General features: G+C 39.5%; 1 protein-coding gene across 2 annotated transcripts in view; it reads left to right on the top strand.

Annotated features, from left to right (window-relative positions):
• The first annotated feature begins 8899 nt into the window (after positions 1-8899).
• PLEKHG4B (pleckstrin homology and RhoGEF domain containing G4B) overlaps positions 8900-24783 on the top strand; it is a 192847-nt gene continuing 176963 nt past the window's right edge. For both annotated transcript variants that reach the window (XM_027869104.1, XM_027869103.1), the window contains exon 1: positions 8900-9170. In XM_027869104.1, the coding sequence (XP_027724905.1) occupies positions 9114-9170 (57 nt within the window). In that variant the 5' untranslated portion in view covers positions 8900-9113. The remainder of the gene's footprint in view (positions 9171-24783) is intronic.

Here is a 24783-nt window from a genome sequence, read left to right as displayed (position 1 = left end):
CTGAAGGGCTGCTCTCTTGAGGTTTATGCCTGAAGGTTATTTAAATTATACCTGAAGGTTATTAAATTAAATAAATTGAGGTTTATGCCTGAAGGTCTATAATGGAAAGAGCCCTGGCTTTGGTGACCCTTGAGTTTGAATCCTGGCTTTGCTTCTTACTGCCCCTCTGACCTTGGGCAAATCACTTCCTCTTTCTAAATCTCAGTAGGAAAGCAGGGAGTTGGACACGAAGGTTCCTTCCAGCTGAAAATCCCCCAGGACTGATAAATAACCCTTGGACCAGAAAAATTGGCTCATTATCAGGTCTCTGGACGATTATGAAACTCTCTTTCTCTCATGCTTAGAAGCAACTTATTTATATAATTACTTCCTGGATTTATAAAAACACTTTTCCTCCTTTATCTCTGGGCTAGAGTTATTATTTGATGTTTTTACTTTGGAGTCATGTCCTCCCTCCCTATAATTTGCACTTCTCAGCAGATTGTTCATGTGAAGAGAACACCTATAATTAGAAATGTGACAGTGAACTGCTTCGTCAGTGTGGTGGCCCAGCTCGCCTTGGGAGAACAATTTTTCCTGATTCAAGAAGGAAATAACAGAGGCAGAGATAAAAAGATTCTCTTTTTCAAAATTCAGGTGTTTCTGGTATTGGGGTTGTTTTTCATCTCCAAGGGTCGGTTAGAATTTACATGGTCCAAAGTTGTTATTTTTAGGGAAATGGTTGTTTCCCTTTTCATTTTGAAAGTTGGTCATTTGAGTTATAATTATTAAATGTCAAATAGGTTTAAGAAAATTATATGAATGTGATTTTTAAAACTGAAAAACCTAATTATTAATATAATATAGATGATTACCAGCTTCTAACCCTGTGAACACTGGCTCACCTCCTAGAGGGAGGTTCAATTATAAGCTTCTGGAAGATTTCACAGTACACCTATGGTCAGGCCTCAGAGCAGGCTTTAAGATGTGCATCTGGTTCAACATTAAGGAATTAAATTTGGGAGAAGGTGCTCAGTGCAGAGAAAACTGTACAATGGTTCATGAAAGGCATTCAGTAGAGCCTTCTTATAAATGAAGTCCTTGGAGTGTATTAGGGGCTAAACCCCCTTGGATAATTTAAGACAGACTTGTTTTGCGTTGAACTGTGCCTTCTAGAAAGTAGTGGCAGATAGAAATTGAGGGGATTGGGGAATGGATAAACAAGTTATGGTATATGATTGTGATGGAATACTATTGTGCTGTAAGAAATGATAAGCTGGTTGATTTTAGAAAAACATGGAAAGACTTAAATGAAATAATGAAGAGTGAAATGAGCAGAACCAAGAGAACATTGTTTATAGTAACAGCAATATTGTTTGAAGAATAACTGTGAATGACTAAGTTGTTCTGAGTATTATAGATACTCAAATCAACTACAAAGAATTTATGAAGAAAGATGTTATCCATCTCCAGAGAAAGCTCTGATAAATAGAAGTATGTGTAGTATAGTTTTACATATTATATAAAATGTTATATATATGTATATATATGAACTTTATTGTATGTTTATATATGTGTGTATATATGTATATATGAACTTTATTGTATGTTTACATATGTGTATATATATGTATATATATGTACACACACATATGTGTATGTATCTGGATCAAATGGTGGCCTCCTCTAGTACAGAGTGGGGAGGGAGGGAGAGACAATCTGGAATTAAAAATGTAACAAAAATAAATAAATTAAATTAAAAAAAGAAAAGAAAAGAAAATACTGTCAGAATAAGGACTTAATGCAATACAGTAGCCCATTAAAAAATGCTCTGAAGGCTGATGAATTAAAATCTTCTCTTTTTTTGTCCCCAAGTAGCTTTCATTTTCATTTTTCTTCAGGACTGTGGCTGGCCATAATGAACTTTCATGTATCCTGATTTTTCAGTGAGCTCCCCTTTCACCAGTTTCCTTTTCCTGAGACTGATCAGGGCTATGGGTTCCAGGGCCTTTGACTTCACTCTTTTTCTATCCTTTCTTATCTTCTGTAAAGCAGAATTCAACCCACATGTGGGTCATTGATGCCTCAACATTGCAGAATCTTCCAGAGGAGTTTGGATTCTCCCTCTTTTCCTAGTGATCTGTTCACCAGGAGCAGGCCCCACTCACTGCCAAGTTTAGTGCAGGAAATAAAAGTGAGCAAATTCAACAGGCTGACACCACCACTCTCAAAACCTTTACAGGAAAACAAATCCAATGACATTAAGTATGGGCCAACATTTCCTGATGCCCAATGCCTACTTAACAGGCACAATAAGCTCTACGAGCATCACCAAATCAATGAAGAAAAAGTACAATTTTTAGAGATTTTTGACAAGTTGCCACCAGTGACAAATATTCAGTGGTCCTTAAGCCTCATACTAAGAAAGATTTTTAAAATAATTTTTGTTTTGTTTATTATTTTCTTTAAGCTTTGAGTCTAGTTCTATCAATAAACTGAGTCTGCTTTAAAAGGTCTGGTCTGGCCAAGCAGGTTCATCACCAGCAGGCAGGACATTTGGTGATGAATTGTTTGATGACTGGCAACATATTAAAAAAAAAGGAAATTAAAAAAGTGACCCTTAGTCCTGTGTAAATCTCTTCCACTTCTGCAGTGATAGAGAAGAGTAGCAGAGAAGAAGGCAGAGGGTGCGAAGAATTGCATAGTTTTTAGCCCATTTAATTTAGCTCTTGGTACTCTAACTATGAGAGCCATCTCAAGTGACCAATGAGTGGATGCACTGGAGAAACTGAACTGTTTCAATCTGGATCAATAAAGTCTCAAAATAAATGATATGAAATAAGCAAATTGTCACAAAGGGTTCAAGGGTTTGCCTCGAAGAGGTGAATAGAGAAATTTAGCAGAATTGGATTTATTCTGTGCTAAAAGGCAACAAGAAACACCATTTCATGGGTATTTGGTCTTCTTACATTGTGCTCCTGGTAAGTATTGGGGGTGGGGGTGGGGGTGGAAAGGAAGACTGCCATAAAAATAATTATAGCTTAAGCACCAATAGCTGTTGCATAGGATTAAGAAGTGGAGAAGCTTGATGACCTTGATTTAAAAAAGAAAAAACAAATTAAATCAACATATGTTTTGATACTTAGTGACATCAGCACAAAGGTGCAAATATGTCACAAAAGGATGTCATACATGAAAATATGCATACATGATGCAAAAAGAATGTCATACATGAGAAAATAGGGATCAGGAAAAGGTAATTAGAAAGGCCAAAGACTTGTAGACTAAACAGAAGCCCCATGGCTCCATATTATGAACATTTTCTTCTTTGAGGAAAGAACTGGTGAGTGCTGAATAACATGACACACAAAAAAAGAAATCGATTCTATTTTAACAGATAGGGAACAGATTGTTACCGGTATGGGGTTATTCCTGAACTGCACACCACCAACTTGTTCGAGCAAGAGTCAAAATTAGTACAATGACCCAATCTTTCAGGCTGGCTCAATGGGAACAACAGGAATAAAAAAGTCGGCCCCAAGTTCTTTATCCTTGCCCCATCTCAGACACAGAGAAAAATCTTTATTCCTTAAAGATATCATAAAAGGGAAAATTTTAATAGTGACTATTTTCTCCCTTCTTCTAGGGAGAAATCTTCACTCAGAATCGTAAACTCAGAGTTGGAAAAGATACCAGATGTCATTTAACCCAATCCTAATCTATTGAGATCATGAAACACCCTAGCTTCTGATTGAAGACTTCCAGTAATGAGGAAGTCACTATCTCTTGAACCATCCCTTCAACTTTTGGAGAACTCTAAATTATAACGAAGTTTTCCCTTATGTTGAGCTCAAATCTGCCACCCTAGAATTTTTTTTGTCCTAGTTTTGTCCCCTAGGGCCACAAAGGGTAAGTTTGATCCTTGTTCCATATCACAATTCTTTAAATAGTTAAAGACTCTTATCATGTTTCCCCAAGTATTCTCTTCTCTTTTCCATAGGCTAAACTTCCTCAAATCCTTAAACCCATCCTCCTTACATTGCATAGTTTCAAGTCCCCTTACCCCTTGGTGACCCTCTCTGTTTATAAAATGCAGCGTCTAAAACTGTACATCCTATTTCCAATGAGGTTTAACTGGGGCAGAGTAACAACAAAATTAAAATTATTTTCAATAATTAGGACTGAAAATAAATATAGGGAATAGAGTTGATTTATTTTTTTTCTAGAAGCCCAAATTCTATCTTCATTGAGGAAATTTGAGGTGCTTAGACAACACATAGTAAAAGTGACCCACTTTCGGATCTTGATATGGAGTCCCTTCATCACACAACTTTATGTGACTGTTTGCTACAGTTCCTATAATGATAACCTAGGGAAATTTCCCTCTAAGACTAGGAAGACACTGCTGTTTTGAACATTCCTCCTTCCCAAAGGAACTAATTTCATCTTTAGAGTAGAAACCCAGAACCAACATGACCCAAAGGTTAACAAAGAAATTCCCTTTGTAATCTTGGAGTAGGGCTGGAGTTACTGAACAGTCAGTATTGTGAGAATGACACCTTACTGTCAAGGGTCTGTTCTGAGCTGTAAACATCTGTTTTCTCCAAAACCCCAAAAACATGGTTCGCAAGATAACCCATAATAAACATTGAATACAGTACATCTCTGAAAAAAATCAAAGGACAATTGTTCATATTTATGTCAAACAAGCAAGGAAAAAACTTTACTCTGCTGTTGTCTTTTTTGGGCATATCTTGAATTCTTTAGAATCCACTAATCTCTTGGGATTTTAAAGAACATCATAAAAGTACATGGAGAGAGCTTTTGAGTGGGTCACATATTTTAAAGAAGTTAACAGACTAACAGAGGATTGAGGGCAATGCCTGAGAGGCCTGATGCCTTGTTATATATTTGCTGTTAACTCCTGGAACTAAAGTGCCAGGGCATCTGATATTGAGTAGGAAGACCTGGGTTCCAAACCTGCTTTGGATATATACAGTCTGAGTGACCCTTGGCAATTCACTTAACTTCTCAGGGCTCAGGGTCACTCTCTAAGAATCTAAGTTGCAGAGAGGGGCTGGCCTACATTAGTAGACAAAATTCTTCATCAGGAACACCATGTACCAATGAAATCACCCAACCTACCCCTATCTCTAGATAGCAACACCTGGTGACAGTCTGACATAGTAGGTGGTAGTGAGAGTTTTCAAGAAAAGACTTTCTTCTCTCAAAAAACAAAGGTAAAATCTTTGTTAAGGGAGGAATAGAAATGAGAAATCTATAGATGTTTTAGGTCATTTCTATAGCATCTGGCCCCCTATAGTAAAGGCAGACCCCTGCTTTGATTGTATAACTGGAATCATATTGTTTTTAACTCTTTCTTCCAAGGATACTGTCACCAATTACTTGGCTCCCCCACTCTGTTCACTGCTGCTAACATTAGAGGTGGGGGTCTATGATCATTCTGTTCCAACAAGAGCCTGTGAGCCAAGGCTCATCACAGACTAGTGACATGCCAGTGGACCACACAAGAACACTCCTCTTCCAGGACCACCCACCCCTGAGAGCAGATGATGGAAACCCAATCTCTGGGGAATGTGGACAAAACAACCTTGTCCTGAGCCAGAGAATACTGTCCCCTGACCTTGGACAGGGCAAACAAAACTCAGTCCATTAACTCCAGATTTTACACTTTTTCTTCTCTGGAGTCATATACCAAATCAAGAGAGGTTGATAGAGCACCTATTACAGATTATGCAGGACACTTAATAGTTCTGTCTATTTAACTGAATTCAATAAATATTAAGTACCAATTAGACTCAAGGCACTGTGCTAGGCACTAGGCAAAAATCTTAAAAAACAAAACCAACCCAGAGTCTTCAGTGCAGGGGGAGGGGCAGAAAAATGAGACATGGTCTCTGCTATTGAGGAGCCAAAAGTTTAATTCAGGGCAAAACAAATTTACTGATACAGGATTATATATGCTTTATGATAGATGAATGACATATAATGTTAAGTGCCACCAGAGTTCAGAGGAGGAGAAAACTATGGATAAGGTGGTCCTGGAGAATGTTTTATGGAGGAAATGGGACTTGAACTGAGGGTAATTATTCAGACTCCAATTACTGTTATGAGGTTAGCCAAACAAACACAAGGCAACAACCAGAATTCTGTGTTTACTTTTCATTATCCATATCTGATCTGCATTCATGACTTTCCAATCCAAATCTGCACCTGTGGGCTACATACATTTATATTTTCATACTCATATCCATAATGTTGAGGGCAGAAACCACAGTGGAGAGAAAGGGGCTGCCATCACCCTGTGAGAGAGACATGGGGTGAGGGAGGGCAGCATTGTCATGGAACTGGGAAGCTTTAGAAAGCAAAGAAGGTGTGAGGAAGACAGGCAAGGATATACAGTATATTTAAGCAGGGTTCATGTGTGGATATAGGATTTCAGTAGCAGGTGGAGAAAAAGAACTCATTCCTGCCCAATCCCCATATACAGGTGATTTTATCCAAAATTTGTGATCTACCACTGTTGTTTTTTTAAAAAATATTATTGATATGTTTTGCTTTTACATCACCTGTGTTTTCCATTACATGCTTCCCCGTATTCCCTCTCAAAGAGCCATCCTTTATAGTAAAGTATAAAGAAGGGCACAGAGGGAAGTCCGAAAAAAAATAAAAAGAGAAACAAAAAAATCTGAGAATTAGTATCCCACACCCATGGTCCCCTTCTTCTGCAAAGGAAAGAAGAAGGAGTTGTCTTCTCATATACATTCTTCTTTTAAATTACCGAGGCTTCAAAATGTGTGTGCTAAATTCATGTTACCCATAATTATGCAGGTTACAGAGAAGGAAGAGCCAAAACTCATGTTTCTTTGATCCAATGAGTTGGGTGGCCTACTGGAAACAGCTCTGGGCTGGAAGATAGGACACCTGGATCCTAAACTCAGTTCTGCCATGAATTATGACCTCAGGCAAGCCATTTAACTACTCTGAGCTCTTGTGTATATCGCAAGGATGAAATACAACAGCACATATGTGTAGAAAACAGCTTTGGGTTTTTTCAAAGGGAAAAGTTCAATGTAAACTGTATTGCCTAAACCAAGGCAAACTATTTTCTCATGTCTCCACTTCCAAGTGAAGAAGGGAGGTGGTACAAATTTTCTATAATGTACAGAAAAGAGATGTTAGGCTTTTCAGAGGGACAAGAAAATGGAATCAATGAACCAATTTTGACTCAAAACTAGAACTATTATACTGAGTAGGGGCAGCTAGGTGGTGCAATAGATATAGTACCAGGCCTGGAGTCAGGAAGACCTGAGTTCAAATCTGTTCTTTGTCACTCTGGGCAAGTCACTTAATCATATTTGTCTCAGTGTCCTCATCTGTAAAGTGAGCTGGAGAAGGAAATGGCAAACTACTCCAGTACTGTTGTTAAGAAGAGTCAGGGGGAAGCAAGGTGGTGCAGTGGGGAGGACCTGAGTTCAAATCTGGCCTTGGACACTTGATACATACTAGATGTATGACCCTGGGTAAGTCATTTAACCTCAATTGCCTTGCAAAAAAAAAAAAAGAGTTGGATGTGACTGAAAATTGACTGAACAATAAAAATCAGGCTAAGTGCAAACCTTCATGTATTAAGTATAAAGACTATGATTGAGCTACCTGGAGCTTAATGGGATAAAGAAGCAAAAAATCGAATTTCAATCTTACTTTTCATTTTTTTAAAAAAAAATCCCTACAAATATAGTATCTCTTCCATTCATTCCTCTTTCTCCATTCACACAACCAATCACCCTAGTTCAGGCCATCAATCAACTCTCACCTGAGAGAAAGAAGCATAACAGTTTACTAATTGATCATTCTGCCTCCAGTTTCTTCACTTTAAATCCTTTATCTAGTTTCTAGGGTAGTATTTATAATATGTTGCTCCAATCACAGGCATCCCCTCCCCTCAGAACCTTCAGTTGATCTGTTACCTACTAAATAAAGTACAAACTCCTTAACTTGGAATCCTAAGCCATCTGCTTGGTATGCCACACACCACTCATCTCTTCTGAGCTCAGTACATCTAACCAAGAAGGCTCTTAATGTTTGTTGAAATGAATTTCCATTATTGAGAAAGATTGTTTTGGAAGACTTAGGCTGTCTTGGGAGGCCATGGGTTGTCTCTGATTGGAGGTCATCCAGAAAAAGTTGAGTGACCACTTTGGAGGTATGTTGTAGCAGGATCTGAGGGTTATAGTTTTAGAACTGTCAGGGACCTCCGAGGGCATCTGATCCAACCCCCTTATTTTACAGTTGAAGAAGAATGAGATTCTTATCCAGGCACAGGATGGTTTGATTAGATGGTCTGTAGCGTCTTTTTTGACTGAAATTCTTAAATTCTGATTCTTATGGGGGTTTTCTCCCTTTTTATGTAGGAGCCCTCTTTCAAATCTAAATAGAGAGGGGGAAATCCTGTTGACTCTAAATTTCAAATCTCCTTAAACTACCGGTGTTCCTCAAGGCTAAGGAATCCATTTTCAACTGTAGTTGTTCTCCAGTTACCTCTTTGTCTGCTGGATCCCTATAATCAGCATATCAGGGTTATTGCAAATCTACTAATGTGTTAAGCCAATTTTTGGAGCAATTGTCCTTTGATATGGCAACGAGATTGTAATTTTATCTTGGAAAGAGCTTTGCTGTATTTTTATTTCCCCCCAAGCCAGTGTAAAAAGAGAGATGAAGAACCCTTGGTTCCCTGAGGGGCAGTGAGAATAGCTCTGTTTGGTGGTGGAGCGGGAAGCTCTCTGTTCTGTGCTGATGGAGGAAGTTACATCAGCCTGCATAATTAAGCAGTTTGAGAACCTCCAGCCCGTGAGGCTCAGGAGGTGGGAGCTCGGGTTTTCTCACGGTCTAACAAGTGGCGACTGCCTAAAGTGCAGCCTGGGACTCTTTCCCTAAGAAATGTAGCACGGGACAGACCGCAGGCTAAAGCCGAGAGCTATGAGGGCAGCAGGGAGGTGTCAGATGAAATTTTTCAGGGTACCGGGGACTTCTGCACAGTGTGGGCTCTCTTGACAAAGTGGATTTTATGGAAACATTTTTTACATTGAGATTGGAACAAAGGCAGTGCCAACATGAATCCCAGAGCCCCTGCTCCCAAGACCCGAGGTGATAACTATTTGAGCATAAAGGTATGTTGGGATTACAGAAAGTGCCACATTCGTGGGGAAGTTTACGATGCAGATGGAGAGACGACTCTAGTTACTTTCTTCCTCTGTTAGTTCGTGGGAGGAGGAAGCCTTGACATTTTGATAACTTTTGGTTTGATTCTTTGACATCAAACCGGTTTAGAAAATTCAAGCCCGGCAGCTCATAAATATTTAAAAGAAAAAGAACTCAAAAGCGTTGCCTTTCAAGGGAGAGTTAGACCCTCAGGATCTGAGTGGGGTATGGGGGACAAAGGGGGCATTTAGGAACATTTTGCCTGTACTGTATTTCAGGTTTCCCAAGCCGGGGATGGTAGTGAGCCCTACTGAGTCTTTAGCCCAAAGCATGTAAAATGAACTCCGTGAACTGCATCGGGCTGGAGAAGAAAAGGAATTTGTCGCCTTAAAAATACCGGGGTTGGCTTTGATGTAGCAATGTCTGTTGGCTTAAATAATGGGCATTGATTAGTAAAGGGAGGCGATCTTTCCAGCTTTGGATAAACGTGACAGAAGCTGTTTTGTGTTTCTTCTTATGAATTGCAAAAATGAGTTGATTTGGTCTTTGCCTTTTCCTGTGAAAGCTAAATTAAAGACTGCTTTTCCGGTAGTTAATTACACTTCTGTTGCTCAAAAACAGGTTAACACACATTTAGTGGGTTGGTTCAGGTGCCTAATTAAGAATTAAAGTGTATAATTAAAAAATTAAATGAAGCATGAGTGAAACTTTGTGCATGATTTTTTTTTATTTTGAAACATTTGCATTAAATGAGGAGAGTGTGGGAAAAAAAAAGTTGTTTGTACTAAATGATGACCCTGCTCAGGGGAGATAAGTATCCCCTACTTCAAGTAAGATTTTAGGGCATATATAAGGGAGTTAAGGTTTTGGATTGAAGTGGAATTTACTTTAGTATAAGATAAAATCGTAGAATGTCCCTGCTGTTAAGGACCTTGGAGATCACCTAGTCCAACCTCATCATTTTACACATGAGGAAACTCAGCCCCCCTGAAAAGGAATGGACAACTTACCTAAGGGTTACCAAGCTAAGTAGTGACAGAATTGGACCTAGAATTCAAAGCTTCTCAGTACTGATTTAGGGCTCTTTCCAAGAAACTACTTTGCCTCTCTAGGAAAACATTTTCTTCACAGTGGCATTCAGAATTTTATAAGGCATTTAATAATAACAGATTTCTGTCTGTAATGGGATTTTTATTCCCTGCATTGGCAGCATGGTTAATGTCCACCCTTACAAAGTTGTGATTTGTTTAAAGGGAACCACCAGGGTTACTAACTTCTTTTGTCTACTAGGAAAACACCAGCATATTTAGAATATGTTGTAGGGTAAATTATCACACTCCTAAAACTGGCATTTGCTTTACATAAGCAAATGCTGAATGGTTAGGACCTAAGCATCCTTATGGAGTGGGAAACAGCAGAGAACAGTGACTTTAGCTTCTATCAAAGCTCTTAGGGGAAGGATGGAATTTAGTTAGTTTGATATGCCTCCTGCTACATCATTTAGCATCTCCTTTGATAACAAATTGAGAGTGGACCTCAAAGACCATCCAGTCTCCCTTCTGAGTCTCCTCCTTTCCCCCAAAACAGGGATCAGTGAAGTTAAATGACTTGTCCTAGCTCTCTCTCTGTCTCTCTCTCTTTCTCTCTGTTTTTTTCATGCCCGCACACACACACACACACACACACACACACACGCACGCATGCATGCACACATACACACACAGTAAACATCAGAGATAGAACTTAAATAAGGGCCTTCAACTCCAGAGCCTGCACTCTTTCCCCTGTACAATCAAATGAAATAAAGTTTGTAAAGCTTTTAGTACATCGCCTGGCACATAGTAGGTGCTTAATAAGTGCTTCTTCCCTTACAATGGGTGTAGGGACAACTTTTGATGCTGCAGTGGTTTTAGCCCAATGTTACCTTATACCATATATGTTAAGCTAAATTTGGGACTGGCAGATGAATTAATATGCATATGGTTTTTGGTACTCTGAAATGAATACTTGGTTACTTGAATAGTATACAGAAAAATTAAGGCTGAGGAAATTATTTTTCATCCCTGAATGCAACTCCAAGCTTAATTAGGAAGTGACCACAGGACAAAATAATTAAATCAAATGTAATAATAGTTTTGATTCTTACTTAGCCCTAAATTCGTAGACTTTGCAGCATGTTATGTTCATTTTCTTAGTAACCTACACATGTGTATATAAAAACAAAGTATTATTACTCCCATTTAAGAAAAAAAAAGAATGAGCATATGTTATTTATTTATTGTTATTTATTATTTATTTATGCTGCTTCATAAAAATTGCAGCAAATTATTGGGGGCTCTAATTAGTCACTAAGACAGTGGCCCACACAAGATGTTTTGACATTTGCTAATGCTGTTGATGATGATGTTGATGATGACAAGGATGATGCTAAATTATTCAAGACTTTCATTCTTGTGCTCAGCTCACTCAATCCATAGCCATTCCCTGGAGAAAGGGTAGTTCCCCCTGCCTCAATTAGGTGCAAACTGGAGAGGAGCCACAGGAAAGAAGGGGAAGAGCTTACAATCTGGTGCAGGGGAGAAGATAGGCATGCAAAGAACAATTGGACCGAAAAAAAAGCCTCATAAATACTATAATAATGGCATAAATTAAGTGGAGAGAGAGTTTAAACACTGAGCAAAGGGGATCACAGAAGGCTTCATGAAAGAGGTGATATTTGGGCTTAGTCTTGAAGGATGAGTAAAATTTCAACAGGTAGACATATGTGGAGAGGGTGTCTCAAATGGAGAGAATAGTAAAAACAAAGGTGTTTGTTGTTTTTACACTAAAGTTTGACACACATGTAAAGTATATATAGGGACAATAGTGTGAAATCATATAGCACTTTTAAAGATTCCAAGCTGATCTCTGAAAGTCCCATCCTTTTGACACCAATATTCTAGTTGTTGCTGTTCAGTCATTTTCAGTTGTGTCCAACTCTTCATGACCCCCTTTTGGGGTTTTCTTGGCTAAGATACTGGAGTGGTTTGCCATTTCCTTTCTCCAACTTATTTTACAGATGAGGAAACTGAGGAAAACAGGCTTAAGTGACTTGTCCGGGGGTCACAGAACTAGCAAGTGTCTGAGGTTGGATTTGATCTCAGGTCTTCCTGACTCCAGGTCTGGTGTGCTATCCACTGAGCCACCTAGCTGTCCTAATGTTCTTGCTATATTACTATAAGTTAAGGGATACCAAAATCTCCAGAGTAAAAAATTACAGGTGACCTAGTAAGAACAGAAACATATGGTCGCTGTAAAAATAGGTGACAACATGTGACCAATAATGACTTTCACCTAAGAAGTAGCATAAAATACATTTTCTGAGATATGTATGATCAGAAAAGGAGGTGAAAAGGTCATTTGGCAAATTCAAGGTATATTAGATGGATGGCCCAAATATTGCTGGCATCCAGGGAATGTTAAAAGAAAAAAGTAAGACCTTCATCATATTGGGTGGTCCCCATATGGAGGATTTACAAGGGACTATACACAAGAGTCATACAGAATGAAAAGATGTGGATGAATTGCAATTTGTACTGTCAGAGGGAGTACCCACATCGATGAGATCATAGATCCAATGAAGAGTCAACTTAGTGTTTGTAGAAGTTTAAAATAAGGCTGGAAAAATAGATTAGAAACATATGCAAGGAGTCTGGATTCCAGGTTGAGGAGTCTGGGCTTAATGCAATAGAAAATGCATAGCTAGTAAAGGTTCTTAAGTAGAAGGACATGAATAGAACTATACTACAGGAAGATAATCCATCAGCGGTATGAAGGATAGACCAGAGAAGGGAGTGACTGGCTGAGGCAAGGGCACTTTATTGAGATTCCCAAGCAGAGAATAAGGGCTGCATGGGAGTTGTGGGAAGACAGCCAGGGCATACATTTGAGATCCCAGTGCAATGCCAGAAATGCCAGAAACTCCAGATTAAGCCTAAGTGAGACTACTAGAAAAGAAAGGAGGCATATTCACCAGGAAGAAGGGGTGTAACTTGCTCTCTTCCCATAACCCCCTCCCTAGTCCCATCTGTAATAGTCAAGACTTGAGATCCAGATTGACCTGTATCATGACAGAGAGAGAGAGAGAGAGAGAGAGAGAGAGAGAACTAGAAAATACATCCCTCCTTAGGACAGGGTGAAGGATATGGTGCGCAGTAACATATAGGGAACAAGAAAATATGCCTATGTAAGTAGCCTCAGTGGAAATTTTTCTAGTCATCCTGAAGCTAGCTGAAATGAGCATGTAGACAACTTGAGCTTAGAATGACAGGGATTATTTCAATGTCCTCCTATTTTCTGAATTTGCTCCTGAAACAATTGGAGCGAGGGGTTTTGTTGGATTTGTGAGCAGGAGACTTAGGCTTTATTTACTCAGTTTCAGGGAGTATAGTTTGCTTTTCAGGCCTGCCTCATGCACACAGTATTGAGGAATTTCAGGTGGCATTGACTACTGAGGGCCTAGTGGTTGAGAGGACAAGAGGTCCAAACCTTAATCAATCCGTATTGATCATAGCATAAAGATTATGCTTGTGAAATGGATAGAGAAATTAAATGTAACATCTGAAGTAGGCAGTGGCTTTACAACAGTAAAGACAATTGTAAACTATTTTCTCTTAGTTCTTTAGTTTGGAGCCCAATGCTACATTGGTATCACATGACATGTCCCGTTCTCCCAAAGGACACATTGGTTCTGAATCCATTTTCTACCCCTTCATTTACTAGGATATCATTGAACAAAACTCTACCCTTATAGTAAAAATGAATGGCATTTGGCTTGTTATTTTTCTGACATTGGCTGTCATCATAGGATGTAGATTGGTAATGTCAGCCTCAAAGGGCCTCTTGTTTCCTCTTGGTGTCTTTCCTTTAATTAGGATATCTTGCCATCAGGTGAATGGGGGTGCCTCAGCCTCATACTCCACAGAGCCACACTTGTCACCACTCTGTTTAGTTTCTCCACTGCTTAGGTTGGTTCTTACCTTAGCCCTGTTTCATCTGACATTGAAGTTCTTACTCCTTGGTTTCTGCTCTTCTGTCTAGGGGTAAGCTATGCTCCTCCTGTAGATACTTGTCCTCCTCTCTTGTCTCTAATCTTAAGCTCCTCCCTGTTAAGGTCTCTTTCAGCATCAGATAATGGCTGTTTTGATCTGAACTCTTTAGACCCTCTCATGATACTAAGTGTCTTTAGTCAACACTTGGAGTAGTTAAAGATTAAAACTGAGTCGATATTGGAGGAACTGAGCTAAAGATAGGAGAGTTGAAACTCAAGTAGCAAAGGTTTCAATGCTAACACAAAAATCTAGGAATGCAAACAGCAAATGAACTGCTAGGATGGAAAATGAAGCAATGGGAAGACTAACTGTTCAGATCACAAGGCCAAAACCGAGGCTCCAGTGATCATTCACGGCCTAATTGCATTTAAAGGTCCTGGAAAGAAATGAACTGTCTTTTGAAGGCTGTCCTTGGAAAGTTAAACTTCTGAGGTGAAAGTAATGGCCAAACAATCCTGATGCTTGCTATCATAACCAATGACAGCTTTTGACAGTGGGTAAAGGTTTTCTGCTACAACTAGGTGGTGTAGTGGATAGAGTGCAGGGCTCTTCTTCCTGAGTTCAAATCCAACCTCAGGTACATACTAGCTGTGTGACCCTAGGCAAGTCACTTAACCATTTCTTTATCTGTAAAATGGGCTGGAGAAGGAAATGACAAAGGAGTCCAGTGTCTTGGTTTGCTAAGAAAATCCCAAAGGAGGTCATGAAGAGTCAAACATGACTGAAAATGACTAAATGACAACTAGAGCACAACTTCACCTGGCATTGAGATCAGGATTCTAGATTTAGGTCTGGAAGGGACCTTAGAGCTTATCTAGTCCAACCCCCTCATTTTACAAATAAGGAAACTGAGACCCTAGAGAGGTGAAATGACTTGTCCAAGGTCATACATGTAAAAAGTAACTGCTTCAATTGTGCTCGTTGTGTCTTGAGGTCCATAATCATAGGTATGGTTCAGAATTTCAATAATCATATAGAACACATGACTCCAAATTATTCCAAATGCTCCTGGACTTCTGATGATCTTCATAATCTCTGAGACTAGAAATTTCCCAAATGGCCAACTTCCAGTTCCCTTACTACGTCATCAGTCACATTTTAAGTGAAATAGAATCAAACTTGTCCTCATGCTCCTTTGCTCCATTGGCGATGATGAATGACTCAGATATGAGTAACAATTCTGATGTGACTGACCAATCATACTAACGCTAATTCTCTGACCCCATTGCTTAGTACAGTGTCCAGAACATACTAAATGCTTAATAAATGTTTCTTGACTGACTAACTACTTTGTATGGCTCTTTTCTTTGCTATTTTCAAAAGTGAACGTAGTTTGTTGCAGGCAGGCAGGGAGTTAACCTGGCTCACAGGAGCTAACAAGAGGGTAACTGAGTGCTGGCTCTTAGGGCAATCTCCTTTGAGCTGAGAAGGGGAGCGGACAGCTAGGGTGCTGTAATGCTTGGGGGAGCCAAATTAATTTGTATGGATTGACGTAGGAGTGTCTGACCAGGGAATGCAGGAGAAGAAAAGTATCAAGATGATGGGCAGGCAAACCATAGTGAATTATCAAAGTCTGAGTCAATGCAATGAATGCCAAGAAGGGAAAAGGAAGCGGGTAAGAGAAAACAGGACAGATAAGGAAGAAAACTGGGAGCTACCTAGATGGAAATTGTAGAATGCCTCTCTACCAAGACAAGCTGTTGAATGTCAGAATTGAATGACTTTGGAACTCCTTTTGATTGGAGGCGTACTGGTGGGCAGAGCTGCTCTATATTCATCGTTGTTGAGTCATTTCAGTCACGTCCAACTCTTCGTGACCCCACTTGGGATTTTCTTGGCAGAGATACTGGAATGGTTTGCCAGTTTCTTCTCTAGTCCATTTTACAGATTAAGAACTGAGGCAAACAGTTGTCATTTGCCCAGAGTCACATAGCTAGTAAGTGTCTGAGGCTAGATTTGAACTCATGAAGATGAAGCACCACAATATAATAGAGGACTCACAACACTTTGAACCTATACATTGACACCTAAGACTACGTTTAAGGAATTTAGGATATTGTAAAAGTGTCTGTTGCAGTTCTAAGAAAAGACCATTTTCCTGAGGGTATTTCATCCACAGATCATTAACATGAGGAAGTAGGCAGAGATGATAAGCCTGGTCTGATAAATGTATGATTTGTAATGTTCTTAGGAAAGAGGGAGTTGCTTCTACTACTAAGCTCTAAACTGGAGAATATGTTTATCATTCCCCTTCTACAAATGACTTTGAGAGAAAAGGCACCTGGAAATGTAAGCTGGAGGGAAGGCTGAGAGAAGTGTCAAGTTTGAAACTAGTAAAAGCGAGTGAGTTATGAGCTCTGGAGGAAAGAGCCACCCTGTGCAAGGGGAGGCTCGTGGAATTTATATGATTGCAACTATTAAGGACCACATTGGGGGGACCTAGGATGGCCTTGATGCCAATTTCAACACAAAGTAAAGAACCTAAGTTTCATTTCAAGTAAGGGAAGAGCCTTCTCTGAATATGATGATCGAAGAGGCTTCTGGTCACAATGAAACAAGTTCTTAGCTATACACATACTCCTGAACTCGGAATTAGGAATGGGTCTGAAGATCTAGAGATTCATATGAGATTAAACTGAAGATGTGAAATCAGGAGGCTGTACTATGTAATATCTGAGGTTTCTGTTATCGCTAAATGTATGATCCTGTTGTCTCTATGTGTTTATACAATTGATGATTCTATGTTTTTGTACCTATTTGGTTTTACTTTTTTTGGTTTTACTTTTCCTCCAAGAAAATCTTCTTAACTACAGTTTTCTCTTGGTTGAATTTAGAGAAGAAAGGTTCTACGACCACAAGATTCAGGGGCAAGTCCATGTTCCAGCACAGGTCAGGCAGTATGCTGGTAGCAATAGGAAAAGAAGGAAGAAACACCCCGGGGAAAGGACTTTGGACTTCCAGCAGAAGCTATTTCATATATCCTGGGGGCATTTCATCACAGTATCATACAAGTATGCCAAGATTTTAGGATTGTGGTGAACCTCTGGATCAGCCAAACATGTTTAGTAGCCATCAGAGCTGAGGTTTTCTGACTCTCTCTCTGTCTCTCTTTCTGTCTCTCTTTCTGTCTCTCTCTCTGTCTCTCTGTCTCTCCCTCTCTCTCATCAACTCACAGAATACAGTCTACCTAATATGTTTCTGCATTTCTCTTCTACCTTTCAAAGAGCAATGATTCTCTTTCTTTCATCTCTTTCCAGCACTTAGCAAAGAGCCTGGCATGTAGTGAGTGGTTAATAAATGTTTATTAGCAGATTGATTGCTTAAAGGCCCATTACAATTCATGGAGCATGCTGATTAGGATATATTTTTTGTTGGCTAATCCTGCAGGCAGAGCTGGGCAGCAGATCAAGAGCCAGTCTCAAAGCTGGGAGGGCCTGGGTTCAAGTTCTCTCTCTGTCACCTACTGTCTGGGTTACCCTGGGCAAGTCACTTCAACTCTCAGTTCAAGTCTCTAAGAACCCACAGTTGCAGAAAGGGTGGCAAATTTTCTTACCCAGGAGTTACCTATACTTCTTTTATCACAATATACTCATATATCGTGATAAAATCACAATCTCTACCAGTCTTGCCTTTCATCCTAAAGGAACATGGCAAAGTTCCTGCTAGCAAAATTACTACTACTACTACTACTAATAATAATAATAATAATTAGGATTTATATAGCACTTACTATGTGCTAGGCATTTTACAATTATTGTTTCATTTGATCCTCGCAGCAACTCTGGGAGCTTGGTGCTATTATTATCTCCATTTTACAGATGAGGAAGCTAAGGCAGAGAGAGGCAAAGTGACTTGACCAGGGTCATACAGCTTGTAAATATCTAAGGCCTGATTTGAACCCAGGTCTTCCTGACTCCAGGCCTGGTACCCAATCCTCTGCACCATCTAGTTGCCTAATAGGGAGTAGGGAGATACCATGGCTATTGCTATAGTCAGAATTAATAGGATCATATATCTAGAGTGGGAAATCTAGCCTAACAATTTTACAGATGAGGAAACTGAGGCCCCGGGAGGTTGAGAAACTTGCCTCCGGTCTCACTGGTCATAAGCATTAGAAGCAGGATATGAATTCAGGTCCCCTGACTTCAAAACCAGTGTTCTTTCTACTGGCAATGTTAATGGTAGCATCTTTGTATTCCTATGTAATTTCCCAAGTTAGGTTTCATGCCTCACCAAATATCAGGATGTATTTTATAGGGTCTACGAGCTTTATTGATTGCCATTCTGATCACAATGGAGACTTTTAAATGGCAGTCTTTTCTTCCCACATCAGTGACTTCCTTACATTTCAATAAATCAATATTTATTGTTTGTTGAGTATATAAATATATTGAATAATGTTTATTGAATATAGCATTTACTAGGCTTATAAGGCTTTATGCCTTGTGGTAGAAAATTTACTTACATGATCATGTATGACTTTTTTCTAAGATTCCTTCTGTATCCATAATGAGGGTAGAAATATCTTTTCTTTAGAACAATTATGAAACTATCTATGGGTCTATGTAGGCCCTTCGGTTTATTGTAGGACAATTTAATTTTTAGCTTTCAAAAACATTTTTTTTTCTTTGAGACCTCAGGGGTACCCTTGGAATGAGGGAAGGCCTCAGGAATCAAAGATCTCTTCCCAAAGTAATCTTTTCTAGGTTCAGGAGAGCCATCAAGGTCTCTAGACTTCAAGGGACATCCAAAAACCTGGGACTGTTCCCTTGTGACTAGCTCTTCGGTGAGAAGTAGCTGGAGAGTCTGTGTCCCCCAGGGGTTACAAAAATGTCAACCCACACGCCATCCTTCCATTCTGTTTCTATAGCAAAACAGAAAACAAGATTACATTGTTTTTATTTGCATTGGCTAAAAGAGACTTCCTTCTGAAAGCTTGGCCTTTGGGTCATTATTTTATGTGCTCTTTTAAAAGTATACCAAAATTATTTTACTGTTAAAAAAAAGTACTCTATTGCTTAAAGGTTCTGATGAATTCTGACTAGTTTGTTTTCCTTAAGTGATTGCCTATAGTTCTGGAATATCTCATAGGATTTGTATGTTATCTGCTTTGTGCCATGCCTTTTCACAAATACCTATACCACAGAGGACAACAGTGTCAGGGTTGGGTACAAAGTATGCCATTTAATAAACCACAATTTATTCATTGATTGGTAAAATTTGGGGAATGATTTTTTTTGGCAAGGCAATTTTTGTTAAGTGACTTGCCCAGAGTCACATAGCTAGTGAGTGTTATATGTCTGAGGGTGGATTTGAACTCAGGTCCTCCTGACTCCAGGGCTGGTGCTCTATCCACTGCACCACCTACCTGCCCCTTTTTCTTCTCTTTTTTATTTTTCTAGATCTGTTCTGTATCCCAGATATTCTTAAAAACTTCATGAAACTAACAGGTAGTTCTGAGACCATGTTTATTAACAATAAGATCTCAGAATTTACATTTGTCAAATTCTGTGCATTATAATGGGCACTGTTGCTATCAAAATGGGATAAAATTGAGATAGATAACGTGACTTCAGGTTACTTTGGATGGTCAGACATGAATAAAAGTGCCTTATGAGGTTTTGAGTGTGGATAACTGGGGAGCTGCCAGAACAGGATAGGGAGAGAACTTGCCTTGGGATTTCACTGATACGGGGAAGTAAGTCCCTAGTGAGAAAAATCCCTTTGCCAGTACGGGTCTGTACCTTCACTGTAACTTAGAGTCTGAGAGTTGCCTAGAGCCCTGAGAAATTCAATGACTTTCCCAGGGTCACACAGCCAATATCTGCCAGAGGTGGGACATGAGGAAGTAAACAGGAAGAACAAGATTTAGAGATTAAGGGGAGAAAGGGTTGGACAAGATTGGTTTTGGATGTGTTTTATACCCAGATTTCCTGACTAGAATAGGAATTTCCAGGAGGAAACATCATCTTCATGGATTTTGTCTTCCTTAAAGTCTTGCTATTCCTCCCCATGGTGCAGCTGGCGGGTACAATGGATAGTTCATTGGTCCTTGAGTCAGGAAGACTCATGAGTCCAAATTTGGCCTCAGACACTTACTAGCTGTGTGACCCTGGGCAAGTCACTTAATCCCATTTGCCTTAGTTTCCTCATCTGTAAAAGAAGCTGAAGAAGGAAATAGCAAACCACTCCAGTATCTGTGCCAAGAAAACCCCAAATGGGATCATAAAGAGTCAGATCCGACTTAAAAACAACTAAACAACAACATTCCCACCATGGAGGAAGAAGCAGCAGCCAGATTCCCAGAGGAGCTACTGCATAGGTAGAAAAAGAAACACCTTTTGGGACTACAGGAGTTCCTTCATGACTTGGTTAGGTTTTTGATAGAAGTCAGGGCTGTGAGCTTCTGAACCCCAAGCAACCAAAGTGTCCAGAGCCCTTCTAACACCAAAACAGCAGCAGCTTGCAGAGGGCTTGCAGAAACCCCCGACAGGCTGAGACCTGGAATCACCTTCAAGTGCTTAGGAGCCTTGTAGGTGAGCAAAAGTTCGGAGTGGAGTTCGGTCTAACTGGGGTTAGATAAGGGAAGGACCACCCACAAACCAAGAACGTATTAAACGTTTCTATGTCTGCTGAAAAAAACTGCTGTTGCTTTAATGCAGAGGTACTTATCCTGGGGTCTATGTATCTTTAAAATCTCTGTCTCTGTCTCTGTCTCTCTCTCTCTCAATATGTGTGTGTGTGTGTGTGTGTGTGTGTGTGTGTGTGGAGATAGGTATGTAGGTAGATAGATAACTATTTCAACATCATTGGTTTCCTTTATAATCCCAAGTATTTCATTTTCGGCATTTAGAAATAGTATCCTAAAAAGCTGCCCCTAAGTTTCACTGGACTGCCAAAGGGGTCCTTGGTCAAATATAACAATATGGTTTCTATTCCAATATTTCTCTACATTTTCATCACCCAGGTTTGAATTTATATCTATTGTTTTGTCTTGGAATAAAGTGATGAATAGTTTGCCACAATTTATTTCCAAACTATCAAGCGCTATTATTTATCAGTATATCAGAGTAAAGGAATATGAAATTTCTGTTATAACCACACTGGCTTTTTAAAAAAGTATTTGCAAATTTACAGGGGGCAGGGAAGGTTTAGAAAGGTAACAGTAGGCCACTAAAAACAACCTCACCTGTTAAGTATTTAAATTCTTCAGTGAGGTCGAGGACAGGGGAAATGTATACATATACACATACACACACAAACATATATATATATATATATATATATATATATATATATATATATAATGTAACTTACATCACCATGGTTAAACTTTGTATTGTTCATCTCACACTGAAGCAGTGCCTAGCATAACCAGGTGTTTCCTTTAAAACTAAAATCTGGCTGAACTGATTTTTTCCCTTGGCACCTTATTCTCATTTGTCCTTCTTTGTCTTTATTCCCAGGATGACATGTTTTACCGTTCCCTACAATTGCACACATTTGTTTTGCTGCTTGGTCTCAAACTGTATCATTAAAACAAGGACAGATGAGTAGATAAAAGAAGTTTCTGGTAAACTTCAAAGGAGTTGGGATTTTAGTTTAGTTGATCAAAGAATATAAAGACTTAATTGAAACTTGAGAAATATCTTTTTCTCAAACTTTTCTGAATATTTTCGCTTCAATGCAATTTAATAGTGTTCATATCTAGAACCTCACACATGCCTCTTACTGCCTATGATCACATCATTTAACTGGTATCTGACAGCCAGTGTGGTGTCACACTGAGACAGTGTTGATCTTGATGTCAGGTTCAAATCCTACCTTAGGCACTTGATGGCTGTATGAACCTTGACAAGTGATTTAATTTCACTGAGCCTCGGTTTCCTCACCTCTAAAATGAAGGGGGTTGAACTTAATGACCACCTCTAATCTGTGATCCTGTGATCCTCTGGTGTTTGAACCTTTGAAGGGATCATTTTCTTACAAGAAAGGGGGAAGGCCGTAATACAAAACTTCAGCCAAGTAGTGGTGTAAATGGGCATTCAGCCCTGATGCCTTCTCTACCCAAATATCCGTAACACTTACTTTTGTAATACCATAAAAATGACAATATTTTTCAAACACTCAAGAGGATACATGCACAAGTCATACCCACAGAGCAAGCATCTTTTTGAACAGAGGAATACCACAGTGAGACAGAAGTTACAATTCAGGAGGAGGGAACCCAGAACCTTAGAGGGCCATTCTAACTATGTCTTCATTGTTTCACATACACCTTCCAACGCCTTCTCTTACAATTTACTGTACTTCATAAGGGTACCACTAGCCTAGTTAATACCACCAAAATCAATCCATAAATAGCCCATAGTTAATTTTCACTTTTGTAGTGTGAGATCAATACCTGGCACTTCCTAGAATCCAGTCCTGTGTGTTTTAACATCTCAGCATTCTTGGAGTCTAAGGCTTTTCCCCCTGCCTGCTGATGACAATGAACTTCACAATAATAATAAATAGCATTTCTATACACCTACTATTGCCAGGTACCATGCTAGGTGCTTTACAGATATTATCTCATTTGAGCCTCACAACAGCCCTGGCAGGTATCATCATGCTCATTTTACATTTGAGGAAACTGAAGTTAAGTGACTTGCACAAGGTGATATAGCTAGTAAATGTCTGAAGTGAGGTTGAAATTCAGGTCTTCCTGACTCCAGGCCCCGTTCTTTATCCATTGTACCATTTCAGTTTCCTCATCTGTAAAACTAAGTAAAAATCCAATGAGTTAACAACAGAGATGGCTAGTAATCTGTAATCTAACATGCCACGCTTCCACCACCACACTTCGGCAGCAGGGACGCACAGGCTGACCCAAGGGCTTGCAGCCGAACTTGACTCTACAGCCCTCTTACCCTGAGCTCTGTTCTGTACCGCAGCAGAATTCATCTAAGACCTAAGAAGCAAAAGAAATTCTGGCAAGATGTGTGTGTGTGTGTGTGTGTGTGTGTGTGTGTGTGTGTGTGTGTGTGTGCGTGCGCGTGTGTGTGTGTGTGTGTGTGTGTGTGTGTGTGTGTGTGTGTGTGTGTGTGTGTGTGTGTGTGTGTGTGTGTGTGTGATACTACCCTAGGCCTGAGGAAAAGAACCTAGGGCTAGTTTTGTTCCCCAGAAGTCACTTGGATCAGAAACTGAGGCTAGTAAACTGTGAATTTTGCCCATCTGGGAAAAAGCTGAGAAAGCTTTGAAATCCAGCCCCCAAGGAAACTACCTCTATAGGTGAGGAAGTCAGAAAGTGAGCCATAAGAGAAAACTGAGGGGAAAAGACTCAAATTACCAAAGATGTCAAGAGGGGAAAAAACCTCAAAAACTTTGAACACAGATAAACCAACAGGGAAGATATTAATAAACAAAAGGGAATATAGCTTCCAGATTAGATACAAGAATTCAGGCATTTGTGTATGAATATTGCCAGGATACACGAGTGAGTATTGCTAATACCCAGATACATGCTTTTTTCTTTTATAAACAAATACGTATTATCTTTTAAAACACAGGTCATACCCAATATCATTACTTGGTGAAAACATAATGTGAGAAGAAGCAATGTTACAGGAGATAGTAAAGATATAACAATGTTTTAAATGATCAGCTCAAAAGGCTACAGTTATGTGTTACAGTAAGGTACTAGAGGTTGTTTATAATGTCTAAATCAGTTTGTTGTGGAGTGGTGATAGTCAATACAGCCTTATCAGTGTGATGTCCACATAGTGTTTGGGAGTGTTCTATGCTTCAAGTAAGGGTTGTATTAGATGCTCTCTTTGGTGCCATACAATTTTATGGTTCCAATACAGTCTTAGTTTATTGTACTTAGCTATTTTAGAAGAGATTTAGATTTTTATTTAAAAAAAAAGAAAAGAAAAATGTGCTCATCTCATTTTTCAATGAAAACGTATGCTTTGTCCAGTAATCATCTTCCACACCACCACTCTGGGACTCTGGGCTTCTCATTGGTGAGCATTCACCACATGTAGCCTGGGTCAAGATCCACCTTCGCACTCCCTAGGCATCTTCATGCCACATCAATGAACATGCATCCTCCTCCCATTTTACCACCACTTTTCTACTGTACCCTAGCTGAGAACAGAAATCTACTGCAACACCCCTACCTAATCACCACTCTCCTGTGGTATGTGTTGTCTTCCCCTATGTAAGTTTCCTGAGGGCAGAGAGTGTCTCGCTTGCTTGCATTTGTATTTGCAGGGTTTAGCACTGTGCCTAGTACATAGTAATAACATAATAAGCATTGTTCCTTTTGGACCACAGACCACATATTTGCTGCCCCCTCACCTGCGTTCCCTTGTGTGAGGTGATCCTAATTGCAGGCAAAGTAGTCAAGATGAACTAACCACCTCAAGAGTGATGGATGCCATAACTGAAATATCATAAAGTGACATCACCATCCTTTCCTTGAAGATCTTCCAGAAAAGAAGTTTTA

This window comes from Vombatus ursinus, unplaced genomic scaffold (genome assembly GCF_900497805.2).
Source record: "Vombatus ursinus unplaced genomic scaffold, bare-nosed wombat genome assembly UNPS02014791.1, whole genome shotgun sequence".
Classification (NCBI taxonomy): domain Eukaryota; kingdom Metazoa; phylum Chordata; class Mammalia; order Diprotodontia; family Vombatidae; genus Vombatus; species Vombatus ursinus.
Note: the sequence above shows the minus strand (reverse complement) of the source record. Positions and strands in the feature narration are given on the sequence as shown.